This window comes from Loxodonta africana, chromosome 1 (genome assembly GCF_030014295.1).
Source record: "Loxodonta africana isolate mLoxAfr1 chromosome 1, mLoxAfr1.hap2, whole genome shotgun sequence".
Lineage (NCBI taxonomy): Eukaryota > Metazoa > Chordata > Mammalia > Proboscidea > Elephantidae > Loxodonta > Loxodonta africana.
The window spans coordinates 220,807,902-220,825,880 of NC_087342.1; the positions used below are offsets into that span (position 1 = coordinate 220,807,902).

General features: G+C 42.6%; 1 protein-coding gene across 2 annotated transcripts in view; it reads left to right on the top strand.

Annotated features, from left to right (window-relative positions):
* Window positions 1-17,190, top strand: part of AKAP12 (A-kinase anchoring protein 12) — a 126,968-nt gene extending 109,778 nt beyond the window's left edge. For both annotated transcript variants that reach the window (XM_064292234.1, XM_064292236.1), the window contains 2 exons: window positions 9,951-15,003; window positions 16,134-17,190. In XM_064292234.1, the coding sequence (XP_064148304.1) occupies window positions 9,951-15,003; window positions 16,134-16,137 (5,057 nt within the window). In that variant the 3' untranslated portion in view covers window positions 16,138-17,190. The remainder of the gene's footprint in view (window positions 1-9,950; window positions 15,004-16,133) is intronic.
* Window positions 17,191-17,979: the final 789 nt, after the last annotated feature.

Here is a 17,979-nt window from a genome sequence, read left to right on the forward strand (position 1 = left end):
GGGTGTTGATTGTGAATCCAAGTAAAAGGAAATCCTTGATGTCTTCAATCTTTTCTCTGTTTATCATGATGTTGCTTATTGGTACAGCCGTGAGGATTTCTGTGTTCTTTATGTTAAGGTGTGATCCATACTGAAGGCTGTAGTCTTTGATCTTCGACAGTTAAGTGCTTCAAGCCCTCTTCGTTTTCAGCAAGCAAGGTTGTGTCATCTGCGTTATCGCCTTCTTCCAATCCTGATGCTGCATTCTTCTTCATATAGTCCAGCTTCTCTGATTATTTGCTCAGCATACAGATTGAATAAGTATTGTAAAAAAATACAACCCTGACACACACCTTTCCTGATTTTAAACCACACAGTATCCCCTTGTTCTGTCCCCTGGTCTATGTACAGGTTCTGCATGAGCATAATTAAGTGTTAATTAAGAATTCTCACTTCTTCATAATGTTATCCATAATTTGTTCCGCTGCTATTCATAAGCTTTTCACTGGCTAATTTTTTCAGAAGTAGACTGCCAGGTCCTTCTTGCTAGTCTTTCTTAGTCTGGAAGCTCAGCTGAAACCTGTCTACCATGGGTGACCCTGCTGGTATTTGAAATACCAGTGGCAGAGCTTCCAGCATCACAGCAACATGCAAGCTACCACAGTATGACAGACTGACAGACTTGTGGGGATATCTTATATAAGCATAAGATATAAACTTTTCTGAACCACTGGAGGGTAAATTATATACATCATAGTCCTTTACCCCTAAATACTTTGCGTGTATTTCCTGAGAACATGGATCTTCTCTTTCCTAACCACAGTGTAGTAATGATGTCATAAAGTTACAGTGTTATAATACGTTTATGTAATCTACCATCCACATTCCAATTTTGCCGGTTACCCTAACAATGTCCTTTCTAGCATTTTCCCCCTGCGTTATAGGATTCAATCTGGTGTCAGGTACTCCATGTTTTTATGTCTCTTTAGAAACCCAAAACCCATTGCCTTTGAGTCAATTCCAACTCATAGCAACCCTAAAGTACAGAATAGAACTGCCCCATATTATTTCCAAGGCTGTAATCTTTTAAGGAATCCAACGGACACATTTTTCTTCTGCAGAGTCGCTGGTAGATTCAAACTACTAACCTTCTGGTTAGTGGCCGAGCACTTTAACCGCTGTGCCACCTAGGCTTTTTCATATCACTTCATCGTCCCTGGAATCTGGGATATTTTCTATAGTCTTCATCTTTTAGACATTGAGAGCTCCGCTCTCCCCATTGGGACCACATTGCTTGTGTTCATCTGATGTTTCTTGTTAAATTTAGGTTATTCATTTTCGGCTGGAATATTGCAAAGGTGTGTGTATCTGTCTCAGAGGATCACACACCATGTCCATGTGTCCCTCATAGGTTGATGTCAAGGTGTTGCCTGATTGCTCCACTGTGTAATTAATTTTTCATCTCCGTTACAACTAATAAGGAAACGCTGGTGGTGCTGTGGTTATGTGCTACAGCTGCTAACCAAAGGGTTGGCAGTTGAAATCCACCAGGCACTCCTTGGAAACTCTATAGGGGCAGTTATACTCTGTCCTAGAGGGTCGCTATGAGTCGGAATCGACTCCACGGCAGTGAGTAACTAATAAGCAGTCACTTTAAAACCGTGCAGATACCCTGCCCTCCTCCCCTGGGCCCCCATTTAGCACTTACTGATTCTCACCTCCAGTCTTTATCAGGATAGTTGTGTAATGATGGGACGGTCAGGTGATCTTTTGAATCACAGTCTGAGAGCAGGTGGGTAGAATGTATGTATTCTTTTTTAACAGCATAGCTATGACCATGAAAAACTGCTTTTTACACTGAAATAGAATTTAAATTGCTGCCAACATCAGACATACAGCGATTTTTCCCTTCAAGTGTGGGAGTCAACATGTTGAAATACTTGTTCTTGTCATAAGTGCCACTTAAGAATTATAAAAAAAAGTTACCATGATTTTTGGAAAATTAGAAATTTTTAACTTTGGACGGGTATGGAATTGACTTTTCTTTCAAAAAGACACATTTCGGTTTTGTTCCTATTGAGTGCATTAACACTAAGCACTCCCCAGGCAGCCTTTGGCCTTCAAGAAATGTTTCCGGCCTACTGGGTAGCCCTAGCCAAGTCATAAAACCATTTTGAAGTCCATCTAATCCTCTGTAAGCCAGTTGGAGGGACCAACTAGCTCTACCTTCAAGCGGTATGACTCTGACTATAAATGGTAGCTTTGTAACGTGAACACGCCCAATACCGCTAGTCTTTGTTCTAAGACTCAGGAAGCTCTTAAGCAGAACAAAAACTCATAGGCGGGTTCCTGCCATGTCTTTGACAATTGCCATGCAACGCTGGTGTGTGTACCCCTTAATGGAAACCCTGGTGACATAGTGGTTAAGAGCTACAGCTGCTAACCAGTTCGAATCCACCAGGTGCTCTTTGGAAACTCTATGGGGCAGTTCTTCTCTGTCCTATAGGGTCGCTATGAGTTGGAATCGACTTGACGGCAATGGGTATTTGGTTTTGGTATCCCTTAATTTAATGGAATGTAGTTAGTGTGTAGAGAAGAACAGGAAGTGAACTCAACAGCAGTAGCCAGGATTGGTTATAGGTGTCTAGTAGGCCTGGGCTTCTAGAGAAACCCCCATTGGCTTGATACCTAGGGGCCTTGAAGCCAAAAGCCCGTCTGGGCGCAGGGGCGCTGGTGAGGCGATGCCTCTGTGACGCAAGCGGCAGCCCCTCGGGGGTACCCTCATCAACGTGCTCCCGGTCTCGTCAGCCGGCCTCCATCTAGCGATGGGGCAGCCGGGAGAAGCAGCTTGGGCCTCCCTGGCCTCCATAGGGCTGCCCCCGCCGGCTCGCGGCTCCCGCCATGCCTTGGTGGAGTAACCTGTGCTGTGAGTAGCGCGCGCCCCGCGGCCGCGGTTCTCTACGGGGGCAATGGCGGGGGCAATGGCCGGCAGGGAGCCGTTTCTTTCAGTGCCGTCCTAATAGGGGTGTGTGGGTTCTTCATTTTTCTTTTCTTTTGGAAAGTCAACCAGCTGATATACAAGCACGCAGGGAGGTGGCAGAAAGGGCACCAGGCAGGCGCCATGGCGGAGGGATGGCGCTGGAGACCGACATATTGTAGGGCTGCACAAAGGTCCGATGGCCGAGGCTCCAGTAATAAAGTCCCCGGTACCCCCTGTAAAGCATTTATATTTTCGATAGCAGTGGAACGAGCTGCGGGCTACCGAGTACTGGCCTCCTGAGGACCCAGGAGGACGGGCCCTCGTTCTGGGTCCTGTGGAGCACGTGCCCAAAACCCTCCCCTCAAGACACTTCATCTGTCAAAGAGATGGGGTTTCAAAACAGTGTTACAGGCCAACGGAGGCCCCGAGGCTGCACGTTGTTCCAGGCCAAAGGGGAGCCTGGAAGCTCTGACTTCAAAGCGGAAGCAGGGTTTGGAATAGATTGCTATGGGCGAGCGTCACCAGAAAACGTGACAATGGACAAATATTCCTTTGTAATTGTCTTAGTCCTCTAGTGCTGCTATAACAGAAATACCACAAGTGGACGGCTTTAACAAACAGTTCATTCTCTCACACTCTAGGAGGCTAGGAGTGCCAGCTGCAGAGGAAGGCTTTCTCTGTGTGTCCGCTCAGGGGGAAGGTCCTAGTCATCAATGTTTACCTTCTCAGTGCAGGGACCTCAGGTCCAAAGGACACGCTTCACTCCTGGTTCTGCGTTCTTGGTGGTAGAAGGTCCGCGCCCCTCCTCCCCCATTGCTTTTCTCTTTTACATCTCAAAAGAGACTGACTCAAGATACAACCTAATCTGTAGATTGAGTCCTGCCTTATTAACATAACGGCCTCTAATCCTGCCTCATTAACATCACAGAGGTAGGATTTACAACACATAGGAATATCACATTAGATGACAAAATGGTGGACAATCATACAATACTGGGAATCATGACCTAGCCAAGTTGACACACATATTTGGGGGGCACAATTCAGTCCATGACAGTAATATTTAACATAAATAATGAAATTGTGTCAGGAAGGTGGGCAGGAAGATAAGTAGAAAACTGATACAAACATCAGAAATGAGTGGGATTTAGAAAGGCAGGAAGGATGGAACAGGCCTCTCTGCTTTGGCTGAAGTGTGGGAAATGAGTAGACAAGTAATAGGAAATGAGACCAAAAAAAGAGAGCGGGATCAACATTTCCAGGTGGGTCCTAAGCACTTGATTTGTGGCTTGCGGGGTACATACTTCTCATGTATAAGTGCAAAATAAAGGTTTGTTTTTATGTGGGTGCTCCTCTTTATAAACGGTCTTAGCTGCCAGGCTGAGTAGTTTAGTAGACTATCCTCTGGTCCCTGGCACCATTAGGGGTGTTTGACAGCTTCAGGATGTGATCAAAGTGGTATTTTAGGAAACCAGGCCTTGGTGTGTAGCCTGTGTAGGTCCGACCCTGTGCAGAAGGCAAATTGGAAGCTGAAAGCTTTCTGAGCTCGAGTTGTCCAGCCTTGTGCATGAAGCACAAAGGCGCTGTCTGGGCTGGCAGGGCCCCTGTGTGGAAGAGCATTCTGACAATAGTAGCTCATAGGATTATTTAGGTCAAAAGACAGTACAGACCAGTTGACCAGTTAGGATTTTTAAATTTCCTGTGATCTTTTAGACTTTTGTTGTTGTTGTTTAGTAGAGTTGGCCCACATACCACTTTATATAAAGAAAACATATATAAAGAGAACATCAGGATGTTGCTAAGTTATACAGGGCCCAGATGGTGCAGTGAATACTGGAACTATCAATAGATGTTTTATTCTGCCAGTTGGTGACTGTTCATCTTTGTTATTCTAGTTTTTACTGTAAACATTCCTTTCGTCCCAAAATTAAAAAAAAAAAAGTTTGGCCACCTAAGATAAAACTATTGGTCTCTTTCCATCCGGAGCAAAGGAGAGTGAAGAAAACCAAAGATTCAAGGAAACAATTAGTCCAAAGAACTAAGGAACCACAGGAACCACAGCCTCCACTAGCCTGAGATCAGAAGAACGAGGTGGTGCCCAGCTACCACTACCAAGTGTTCTGACCAGGATCACAATAGAAAGTCCCAGTTAGACTGGGGAAAAAAATGTAGAACAATATTCAAATTCATAAAAAAAGAAAAGACCAGATTTACTGATGCAAGAGAGACTGAAGGAAGCCCCAAGACTTTGGCCCTTCGACACTTTTCTAACTTGGAACTGGAGCCATTTTCTGGAGATCACCTTTCAGCCAAACGATAGGCCTATAAAATAAATGGAAACCCTGTTGTGGCATAGTGGTTAAGTGCTGCGGTTGCTAACCAAAAGGTCAACAGTTCAAATCCACCAGGTGCTCCTTGGAAACTCTGTGGTGCAGTTCTGATGTGTCCTGTAGTAGGGTCGCTATGAGTCGGTATCAACTCGACGGCAGTGGGTTTTATAAAATAAACAGTAACACCTGTGAGGAAAGTGTTCCTTAGAAAATCATCTATATGAGACCAGAAGGGTAACATTTGCCCAAAAGCAAAGATGAGGGGGCAAGAAGGGGCAGGAAAACCTGACAGGTGGTAATGGGAAGAGTGCTGACATATTGTGGGATTGCAACCAATGTCCGGAACAATTTGTGTATAAACTATTGAATGGGAAACTAATTGGCTCTGTAAACCTTCACCAAAAGCACAACAAATTAAAAAAAAAAAAAAGTTTCAAATTGAAACATACAGATTTTGGAACATAGAAGAAAGAAAATGGCTTGGAGGTTGGTGTGTGTAACACCTGCTTTCTCCCATTATGCTAGCAAAATGGCTCTGCATTTTCTAGTGAATTCCGGAGAGGTTCATGAGTGTTTGTTTTTATCTCATGCCTGTTGGCAAGAAATTTGATTTACAGTTGTAGTCATTACTAGTAAAGTTGTAATAGAATAGAGTTTATTTTGGGGGTTTGACTTTTTTCTCTTGTATTTTTCGAAAAAGAAATTTACATCTCTTGAGTTGCATTAGAAATGTTTATGGAAAGTTCTTCAGTGAATATGCTTTTATAATTGGAGAGTTTTAAGAAATAGTTCAGGGAAATTGTTGTTAGTTGCTCTTGGATCAGTTCTGACTCATGGTGACCTCGAGTGTAGAGTAGAACTGCAGTCCATAGGGTTTCTAAGATTGAGAGCTTTTAGAAACAAATCAAAAGAAATAGATTCAAATCTAAGGAAGTACAATCTTATAATAGGAAGAATGGCTTATAATAGGAAAAAAAGAAATTTACAGCATTTTTTTCTCATTACAGATTGTACTTTAAAAAAATAATTGGAAGAGAATGCTCATGGTCTGAAATGTAGAGAAAAGGTTAAAGACATTCTGGATGGTGTGATCATACATGTCTGAGTTTTTATTTTTCTTTAAATATTTGCCTCTCTGTTTAATGTGGATGGTAATATTTCTTTTTTGGTTTATCTATAAATCCTAAAGTTGGTCACAACTGTGTGTTTTATAGTGGTTAAAAAAAGAAAAAGGAAAACCCTTTAGGAAGTGTACTTTAGATCAAAATAACTAGATTCCTGCTTTTTCTCCAAACCTCCTTCTCTGTCTGAAATGTCCAGTTCTCAGTTTATTTGTTTTACTGCTTCCTTCGATGCTGATGTCAGAATATGTGAGCGTGGCCTGAACGGTTACTGCAGCTCTTATAGAGAAAGAAGGTAGAGAGGCAGCGTGCGGCACTGTCTCTAAAGCAGTGGGGCTGTCTACCACTGCACCATGTGGGCAATCTTTGAGTTATAAACGGCCGGTATCCCTTCCTACCCTCTGAGCACCAGAGGCCCAGATAGTCTGCAGGTTTCATCTTATGCATAATCAAAAATCTGTTATGTATGAAAAGGAAAGAAGGGGCTTTAAGTTAGCTTTCAGTAGGTTGTTAGCTGCTGTGGGTTAGGTCCCAATTCATGGTGATTCCCAGCATAGTGGAATGGAAATGTAGCATAGTTCTTTGCCATCCCATGATTGTTTGCAGATCAAACTTTCGTGATCCACAGGGTTTTCATTGGCTGAGTGTAGAAGTAGATCACCAGGCCCTTCGTCCTAGTCCTTAGTCTGCTGAAACCTGTTCAGCATCACAGCAACACACAAACCATAGCATAGGACAAAAGACGTTGAAACAGGACTCTGCGCGCCTGGGCCCTAGTCTTGATTTGGTGGTTCCTTGAACAGGTTCCCCTGGGTTTCTGTTTCAAAATAAAACCCAATCGTATGATGGAAATTTGTGGACATACATCTGTAATATTTTCACATAAAGAATAAAATTGTTTTCATGGGGAAATAATATAGTAAACTGAAGGAATTTATGGATTTGGGGAGTATATTGTTTCTGAATTTCCAAATGTTTCTGTATTTCAAATGTTTATTACAATGCTCCAAGCGTTGATGTAAGCTGGTCACAATTATCCCGCCTCATTTTATGCTGACATTAAGTATATTTTTACAATTTTTATTACAACCGTTTTTGTGTCAATTTTAAAAGATCTTTTGTTTATTATAGAAAGCAGTATGTGTCCTATATAGGATATTAGAAAATTCAGACAAGCAAAAATAAAATATATCACATTCCCACCCACCAGACATCATATGTGAGGTGTGTGTGTGTGTGGAGGAGAGTTCTGTTTTGTTTTTTTTTTTAAGTCAAAATGGGCTCACACTGTTTGGTAAACTGTTTTCATTTCAGTAAAAACTCATCTAATCTTAAAAAAATAAATAAATAAAAATTCATCTAATCCCAAATCGTACTCAAATTTCTCCCAAGAAGACCCAAAATGGCCCTTTAAGTGCTTTGTCCTGATCAATACCCAATCTAGGACTGTATCTGGCATCTCTGGCTACATTCCTTAAATCTCTTAATTTAGCGTAGTACCCTTCCTCCCTTTTATTAAATCACATGGACTTCCCCCCCCCCGCCCGCAAGCTTTTTTAAAAATTTCAAACCAACAGAAAAACATAAAAGACATATATCCTTGACCTGACTTAACAATTGTTAATATCTTGCCACATATTTATTCACATTCTCTGTCTTGCCCTCTCTCTCTCCCGCTCCCTAAACTTCTTGGAAGTTTCCTGCAGAATAATCCAGTTGTATTTTTGTTTGTTTGATTTTTGTCCTTCATGACATTGACATTTCAGACCAGGCTAGTAGTTTTATAGAATGTCCTTCAATGTGGGTTTGTCTGATTGCTTCCTCATGATTGGATTACATTAAACATTTTTGTCAGGAATACGGCGTAGGTGATTGATTACCCTCAAATCAGGACACATGCTGACAGTTTCTCCCATTCTTGGGGATGTTAGCTTTGATTACTTGGTTAAGGTGGTACCTGCCAGATTTCTCTCTCATAACGGTGCTTTTCTCCTTGCAATTTAATAAGTACTTTGTGTTTCCATACTCTGGAACAGCGTGTTCCCTGACAGCCTTTCACCCACTGGCTTTAGCATTTCTTGATGATTCTTGGAAACCTTGGCTGTGTAGTGGTTAAGTGCTACAGCTGCTAACCAAAAGGTTGGCAGTTTGAATCCACTGGGTGCTCCTTAGAAACTATATGGGGCAGTTCTAGACTGAATGAGTTATTACAGTGGTGTGAACAGTGGCTTTTTAAATGTAAAATTCTAAAGAGAATAACTTAAAATATCAAACCAAAAAACCAAACCTGTTGCTGTTGAGTCGATTTCAACTCATAATGACCTTCAGGACAGGGTAGAACTGCCCCATAGGGTTTCTAGGGCTGTAAATCTTTACAGAAGCAGACTGCCACATCTTTCTCCTGCAGAGCTGCTGGTGGATTCGAACCACTGACCTTTTGGTTAGCAGCCAGGCACTTAACAACTGTGCCACTAGTGCTCCTTGATGGATCAAAGTGGAAGTTATATCTTATGTATCAGTTGTCATTTTTCCATAAAGTGTCATTTTTCCATAAAGAAGTACTCTCTGCTCCCCATTTACTTTTAATACCTATCAATTCATATATATATATTTTTTTAATTCAATGTGTTATAAGCTATCACTGTCATTCTTTTTTAAGCCCCTCCAGTATTTGGCCAGTGGGGCTCTGGTGGCACAGTAGTTAAGAGTTAGGCTGCTAACCAAAGGGTTGGCAGTTCAAATTCACCAGCCGCTTTTGGAAACCCTATGGGGCAGTTCTATTCTGTCCTACAGGGTCGCTATGAGTCGGAATCAACTTGATGGCAACGAGTTTGGTTTACTTGGCCAATAGGAGTCCCTTCAAATTGGCTCCTATGTCCTTGTGACCTGTCCCTATCGGTTTTTGAGAACCTCGTTTCTGTCACAATAAAGTGTTTCTATATTTTCCCTAACCCAGACCTAGAATTTCTCCAAAGAGCCCTGGTTCCTTTTTGGAACTTGTTGAAGAGATCAAGCTAGTTGTCATATAGAATATCCTCTCGTTTCGATTTGTCTGGAAACTTATTTGTATTCTTATTTAGCATATTCCTCTAACTCTATATTTTCTATAAAGTGAAAGTTATATCTAAAACGTGATGTGTTCTTGAAAATCATGGGTGTGATACATGATTCCATTTTGCATTGCAACAGAAGATAACAATATCTAGTTGACCCACCTTTAGTGATGTCACGGCTACTTACATGTATCTAAGTCTTTTTGTGGGTTGAGCTTGTTAATTCTCCCTTTACAGGAAATAGAAAGAGCAGAGTAGTATCTTTGAACCTTTAATCTTTCAAGGTCATTTGAAAGAAGCAGCTATTGTCTAATCTATTAAGACACTTACCCTAACCTGGAATTACCCTTTTGGGGGGGTGGGGGGAGAGGCATGGCTGATATTAAAAAAAGTATTAATGAGTCATGTTGTACAAATATTTAAATTTTTAAAATTGTAATCATTTTTCCCCCTTCTTCTTCCCCTTCTCCTTTTTTCTGGTTAATAGTTGGACAGAGGGACCCTGAAGATGTGAGTGCAAAAGATTCAGATAAAGAGATGTCTGCTAACTTGGAGGTGGTTCAAGACATCACAAAGGATGGACAGGAGGAAATGCCGGAAATAACTGAGCAGATTCCTTCTTCGGAAAATAATTTAGAAGAGTTAACACAGCCTACTGAGTCCCAGTCTAATGATGTTGGATTTAAGAAGGTTTTTAAGTTTGTCGGCTTTAAATTCACTGTGAAAAAGGATAAGTCCGAGAAGTCTGATACGGTCCAACTGCTCACTGTCAAAAAAGATGAAGTTGAAGGAACAGGAGCCTCGAATGGAGCTGGTGACCACCAGGAGTCCAGCTTGGAGGCTGGAGAAGCAGCTCCCAAAGAAAGTGAACTCAAACAGTCTATAGAGAAACCTGAAGAAACAGTCAAAAGTGAGCAAGGCAACAATGAAATCGCTCTTAAAGCTGAGTCTGATCGAGCAGCAGAGGAAGGCAAGGAAGAAGGAGAAGAAAAACGAGAAAAAGAACCTAGCAAATCTCTAGAATCTCCAACCAGTCCGACAGCCAGTGAGACAGCATCACCCTTCAAAAAATTCTTCACTCAAGGTTGGTCAGGCTGGAGAAAAAAGACGAGTTTCAGGAAACCAAAGGAGGATGAACTAGAGTCTACTGAGAAGAAAAAGGAACAAGAGCCAGAAAAAGTAGACATAGAAGAAAATGGAAAGACAGAGGATACCTCTGAGAAACCGAGTGCTTCTGAACAGCCAGCGCCACAGGAGAAAGAAAGTGTTAACGATGCCAGATTATCAGCTGAATATGAAAAAATAGATCTGCCCTGTGAAGGTCAAGTTAATGACTTGCAGGGACCTGCTGAAGAGAAAACCGCTCCTTTGGCAACAGAAGTATTTGATGAAAAAGTAGAGATTGTTGCAGAAGTCCATGTTAGCACTGAAGAAGAGACAACAGAGGAGCAGAAAGCCGAGGTAGAAGAAGCCGTAGAGTCCTTGCCACCTGAGAAATCTGTCGAAACAAATGCTGAGCTGCAGGAAGCTGAGCCTGCTGAGGAACTAGTAATGACCGAAGAAGTATGTGCCCCTGGAGAGGACCATATCCAGCCAGCTGAACTAAGTCCTGAAGAAAAAGTGCCCTCTAAACACCCAGAAGGCATTGTGAACGAGGTGGAAGTGCTGTCAGCACAAGAGAGAACTAAGGGGCAAGGAAGCCCTTTAAAGAAACTTTTTACTAGCACTGGCTTAAAAAAGCTCTCTGGAAAGAAACAGAAAGGGAAAAGAGGAGGAGGAGAGGAAGAATCGGGGGAACACAGTCAAGTTCCCGTAGAGTCTCCAGACAGTACAGATGAGCAGAAGGGTGAGAGCTCTGCTTCCTCTCCTGAAGAACCTGAGGAGATTACATGTCTAGAGAAAGGAATAGCAGATGTACAACAGGATGGGGAAGTTGAAGAAGGTACTACTTCTGATGGAGAGAAAAAAAGAGAAGGTGTTACTCCCTGGGCATCTTTCAAAAAGATGGTGACACCCAAGAAACGCATTAGAAGGCATTCTGAAAGTGATAAAGAAGATGAATTGGATAAGGCAAAGAGTGCTACCTTGTCGTCTACAGAGAGCGCAGCCTCTGAAACGCAAGAGGAAGTAAAGGGAAATGGAGAGGAGCAAAAGCCGGAAGAACCAAAGCGCAAGGTTGATACTTCAGTATCTTGGGAAGCTTTAATTTGTGTGGGATCATCCAAGAAGAGAGCAAGAAAAGGATCATCTTCTGATGAGGAAGGGGGACCAAAGGCAATGGGAGGAGACAGCCAAAAAACAGATGAAGCAGGAAAAGACAAAGAAACAGGGACAGACAATACCCCTGCTAGTTCCCAAGAACATGATCAAGGACAAGGGAGTTCTTCACCTGAACAAGCTGGAAGCCCTTCTGAAGGCGAGGGAGTTTCCACCTGGGAGTCATTTAAACGATTAGTCACTGCAAGAAAAAAATCAAAGTCAAAAATGGAAGAGAAAAATGAAGACTCTGTAACTGGGTCTGGTGTAGAACATTCAGCTTCAGATGTTGAACCTGGGAAAGAAGAGTCCTGGGTTTCAATTAAGAAGTTTATTCCTGGACGAAGGAAGAAAAGATTAGACGGGAAACCAGAACAAGCCACTATTGAGGATACGGGCCCAAGAGACGTCAACGAAGATGATTCTGATGTCCCAGCTGTAGTACCTCTGTCCGAGTACGATGCCGTAGAGCGGGAGAAGAAAACTGAAGCACAGCAAGCCCCCAGAAGTGAAGAGAAACCTGAGCAAAAGGTGGCTGTGTGCGTGTCAGAGGAGCTCAGTAAGAGCCTGGTTCAGACGGTGACCGTGACTGTTGTTGATGGGCTGAGGGCAGTCACTGATATTGAAGAGCGGTCTCCTTCTTGGATATCTGCATCAGTGACAGAACCTTGTGAAGAAACAGAAGATGAAGCCAAACCATTAACTGAGGGGGTACTTGAAAGAGAAGTTATTGCAGAGGAAGTCCCCACTGTTACCAAAACTTTGCCAGAAAGCAAAGATGCCAGTGACGACACCATTGCTAGCGAGGTGGAAGTAACTCCTGAAGCTGTGACACCTGCAGAAACGACGGACACATTTTGTGCTGAAGAAGTAACAGAAGCATCCGGTGCTGAAGAGACCACAGAAATGGTTTCCGCAGTTTCCCAGTTAACCGACTCACCAGACACCACAGAGGAAGCCACACCAGTTCAGGAGGTAGAAGGTGACGTGCCAGACCTAGAAGACCTAGGGAGGCGAACTCAAGAGGTCCTGCAGGCAGTGGCAGAAAAAGTTAAGGAAGAATCACAGCCGCCTGACTCCAGTGGGCAAGAAGACACAACTCAGGCCACCCAAAAAGTAGAGTCAGAAATACCAGAGAAGGTGGAAGAAGCAGAAGGGGATTCCAAAGTGCTAGAACTGAAGAAAGAGATAGATGCTGGGTTGACGGGACCTGTACAAGGAACTGAAACTGAGGATTTTATACAAGGAAAGGTAATTGTACAGACCACCCCAGAAAGCTTTGAAAAAGTGCCTCAAGTTCCAGAGAGTGTAGAATCCAGTGGTCTTGTAAGTATTTCTCAAGCAGAAACCTCAGTTGGGATCGAATCACGGGAGGTTACGAAGGAACGGGCTGACTCAGTTGAAACCCTTACAGACAATGAGACCAATGGAAGCACTCCAGTAGCAGATTTTGAAACTCAGAGTACAACACAGCAAGACAAGATCAAGGAAATCCATGAAGATGGTGAAGTTGTACCTGGTATACAGTCCGAGCTCACAGAAGCAGAGGCAGTTCCCACACAGGAAGAGATGCCTCCCTTACCTTCCAGTTTTCAATCCCAGGAAGAAAGTAAAGAACCATCAAAAATGGAAGAAGTTCTAGAACCTATAGATAAAGAGGTACCAGTGGAAGCCGTACCCATTCTTTCGGAGACTAAAGCGATTCAAGAGACTGATTATTTTACTGATGAGAAAAGCAAAGACACACCCTTTGCTGAAGGACTTGGGGTGTCTACAGACAGAGAAATAACCGTCAGTCAGAAAAAGGTACCCGAAGTTGCCCTTGAAGATGAAGTTACCGAAGAAGCTGACTTTCAGAAGAATGCTTCTTATTCTGATAGTATAGAACTCCAGAGTCACCCTGAGTCTCTTTCAACCCCAGTGGAAAGAGAAATGGTAGTTCAAGTTGAAATGGAGAAGATTGAAGCCCAGCCAGCCCATGTAGATGAAGAGAAACTTGAGGAGAAAACAGCTGTAACCGTATCAGAAGAACTCGGTAAGCTACCGGTTCAGACAGTTAATGTGACTGTTGTAGACAGAGAAGATGAAGGTACCAGTTTTGAAGAAAGCTCTCTTTCTTGCCTAGTTCAAGAGGAGGCAGTATCTACAGAAGTCCAAGTTCAAAGCTCTGATGCATCATTAACAGTTGCAGCTGTAGAGGAAAAGGTCGTAGGAGAAACTACCAAGATTTTAGAAACAGGAGCTGAAACTCTGGCGTCTGGAGCTGCACACTTAGTACCTGAAGAAGAATCCTCTGACAAAGACGAAGACTTTACTGCTCAGTCAGGGGAAGATACAGTGCCCACAGGGGCTGGGTCTCAGGCAGAATCAATACCACCAATAGTGTCTGCTCCTGCTGAGGAAGGAGGAAGTTCTGACCTGGAAGGAGACAAAACCACGTCACAGAAATGGAAGCCAGATGAAGACCATGAACAGGTTGTTTGTCAGGAAGTCAAAGCGAGCGCAACACTAGAGGAAGGCTCGAAGGCTGAAAACGAGATTCTGGAAATTGAGAGTGAGAGCAGTAAACTTGTACAAGACGTCATTCAGACAGCTGTTGACCAGTTAGTGAGTCCAGAAGCAGCAGCCACGGAAATGTTTACATCTGACTTGCAGGCGCAGGCTCAGGTGATCATAGCTGACCACCAGGAAGCTGGACAGGAACCCGAGAAAGAAGAAAGTGAACTTCAGGCCTCTGCACAGGATGAAACACAAACTATGGGAACCGAAGAGGAGTCAGAGCTAGTCACTGTGGAACAAACACAGTCTGATGTTTCCAAAGATGAGAGTGAAGTGTCAGAAAAAATGATGACGGCTGAGGTAGAAAGCTCCAGTGTCAGCGAGCAGCAGCAGCTTGAAGCGGCCGTTCTGCTGTCAGAGGAAAAGAGAGATGCAGTTGGAACAAAGTCTGTACCAGAAGACGATGATAGTGCAGTGGCAGGAGAAAGAATCGAGAAGCCACTCTTTGAATCCAGAAGTGCTGAGAAAGGAGATACTGTTGCTTACCCGGAGAACCAAAAATCAGCCCTGGAAGATACTGACGCCTCAGGATACCTAACCAAAGAGTCCCCAGACACAAATGGACCAAAACTGAAAAAGAAAGACGACGCCCAAGGAGTAGAATTTCAGGAAGGAAAAGTGCATAGTGAGTCAGAAAAAGAGATGAAAACACCACCACAGGAGGAGATACATAAACCAGAGACAGAGTTGGCAAAATCAGAACTTACAGAATCCTCAGATACCGTGTAAGTAAAAAAAAAAAACATTGCCATGGAGTAGATTTCAACTCATAGCGACTCTATAGGACACAGTAGAACCGCCCCATAGAGTTTCCAGGGAGCAGCTGGTGGATTCAAACTACCAGCCTTTTGCTTACCGGCCTGAGCTCTTAACCACTGCACCACCGGGGCCCCTTTTTTATGCCATTTGGTGGTACATTTGCTATAAAGGAAGCTGGAGTTCAAATAATTGTAATTTTATGCAAAACTTTCAGTTGGGAAAATAACTATCAACTAGATTAGAAGATCTAGTTTGGGTTTTTTCTCATTAAAATGAAAATAATGGCTTCGTTCATCCCCAACGTGACTGCTCTAGAAGATAATTAAAGTGTATGTATATGCATACCGGAAACCCTGGTGGTGTAGTGGTTAAGCGCTATGGCTGCTAACCAAAGGGTCTGCAGTCCAAATCCGCCAGGTGCTCCTTGGAAACTCTATGGGGCAGTTCTACTCTGTCCTATAGGGTCGCTATGAATCGGAATCGACTCGACTCACTGGGTTTGGTTTTTGGTTTATATGCATACATGCCATGTTTGTGTCTGGCTCAGAGACGTAAGAAATACATTGTGCCCACTCAGCACCATGCTGTCTAGTTAGTTGAATGTATTTTTTATAACCAGAAGCCAAACCCAAAACCAAACCTATTGCCATCGAGTTGATGCCGACTCATAGCAACTCAATAGGACAGAGTAGAACTGCCCCATAGGGTTTCCAAGGCCGTACTCTTTACAGAAGCAGACTGCCATGTCTTTCTGTCACAGAAGCCAAAAGTGGGTTTATATCATACTGCTTGAAATTGAGTTGACAGCTCTCTGGAAAACAATGGGTTTTTTTCCCCTGCGGTTGTAACAACCATTCTTTAAAATTTCCCAATGCATATGACGAGCCTGATGGTTAGTGTTAGGGAACCCAGCCACATTTTGTGGTAGCATAGCGTAGTATGTTATGGACCCCACCACCTTTCTTGATCATGGAATTAAACTATGGTATCACTAGGGTTTCCAATTGCTGCAGTTCACATTCACAGCCATTCTGCCCTTGGTGAATGAAGGAGAAAAAGGAGATTTTATTTACTCTGATTCTTCTTTCTTCTACAGTTAAACTCGTTGTATATTTGCAAGACCAGAATGTGAAGACAAGTAGTAGAAGAAAATGAATGCTGCTGAAGAGACTCAAGACCAGTATTTCAGAACTTTGAGAACCGAAGACCAGGCCCGATGACCGATCTCATCCCTCGAGACCCCCGACAATCCTGAGGCGTCATCAGGAGCTTTACCTTTTCACGGTTCCTCTTTTCAAGGCTCCCCTGTTCCTGTCCCTTGCTACTATATCATGTTTCCGATTTCATGTCCTAAATTCTTAACCTGGAACTGGAGTTGGCAATACCTAGTTCTGCTTCTCAAACTGGAGTTTCATTCTTTGTGTATTTATATGTATGTCATAAGTAATCCTTCTGTATATCTATTGTATATTTTTTCTTAATGTTTAAGGAGATGTGCACAGTAGTACATGTCTTTTGTATCACATAATATACGACGGGGCATGCAGCCATGGGGAAGCCCTGGGAAGCCTTCCGCCTCAGTTATAACCTGTGAAAACAGAGCTTCCAGAAATACCATTCCTGACCAAAAGGTACAATTCTTACTTTAGACATTTCGCCAATAATTAAGTCAGCGTTTAGCATTACTCTGAAATTGGTCCCTTTCCTGTTCTGCCGTGTGCTAAAAATTTCAAAGCATTTTTGAAATGGACAGAATGTTCCATTGTTACTGTGAAATTTTTCTTTCTAGCTCAGTGGAGGCTGGAAGGAAGTGTTTCTCAGTAGCGGATTAACTTTAAATCTTTTCTCCTAATGGTTATGGTTGTTTGAACAGATAAGTATGCTTACTCCCGAGGCAAAGTGGCGAAGTGTTCTCCATGTAATGAAGAAAAGAATTGACTGTTGTAAGTTTTTGATTCTACTCTTATATGCTGGACCACATTCACACACACAGCGTGAAATAGGGCAGGTTCTTTAAAAATGGTATTTTGATAGATACTAAATCGTGTCTGTGCCATATTTGTGCCCACTCTTTTAAGAACAACGTTGCATTATGTTCATTTGGATAAATTGTGATTTGACAAATGATTTAAATAAAATATTTGCTTCACTTAGATTTGCTGGTTTTATTAGCAATTCAGGAAGCCTGTATACACGTTGACTGGATTCCAAAAGCAGATTCACTTAACCGTACTAGTCTAGTAGTCACCGCACGCTCGCACCACTTTACACGGGTTTGCGTTTCGTGCTCGAGGACATCGTGGCAGAGATGCATCTGTTGAAATAAACCACTCGCCTTTCAGACTGACGTTACTGCTACAATTCTACCATCTGGTGGTGTCTTCTGAAAAAGTCCATTTTCTGTGTCCATATTTTTGATTTTACATTGGAAAACTGACAAACGTCTCAAGAAAGACATTTCAAGAAGCCTTATTAGTAGAAATGGTTTGCTAAAATAGAAGATGCTCTTGAAGAATTTTTTAAATCTCCAAATGATTTATGAGTCATCCCAGTGCCGTCGAGTTGATTCCGACTCATAAAAAAAATTTTGTCAGACAGTTGTCACACAAAGGACAGTCTGTCGCCTGTCATTCATGCACTGCTTTAAAGTTAGCGACTGTAAAGTTCTCTACTTTTTCACACCTAGAACTGGCCTGGCAAATGTGCTTCTTAAGTTTTACTGAGGAACACAACTCATCACTCCGGTTTAAGAACTTAAATTTCAACTTCCTAGAAAGCATAGCTTTTACAGGAAGTACTTTTAGCAGGAAGAAAATTTGTTGTTAAGGCTGGAAAGTTTTCCCTTAACCTGACTCTAATAATTAAAAAAAAAAAAAATGACCATATTAGTAAGATACCTTACTATGGTCTTGTGGTTGGAAAACCTTAAATATCCTTTTAGG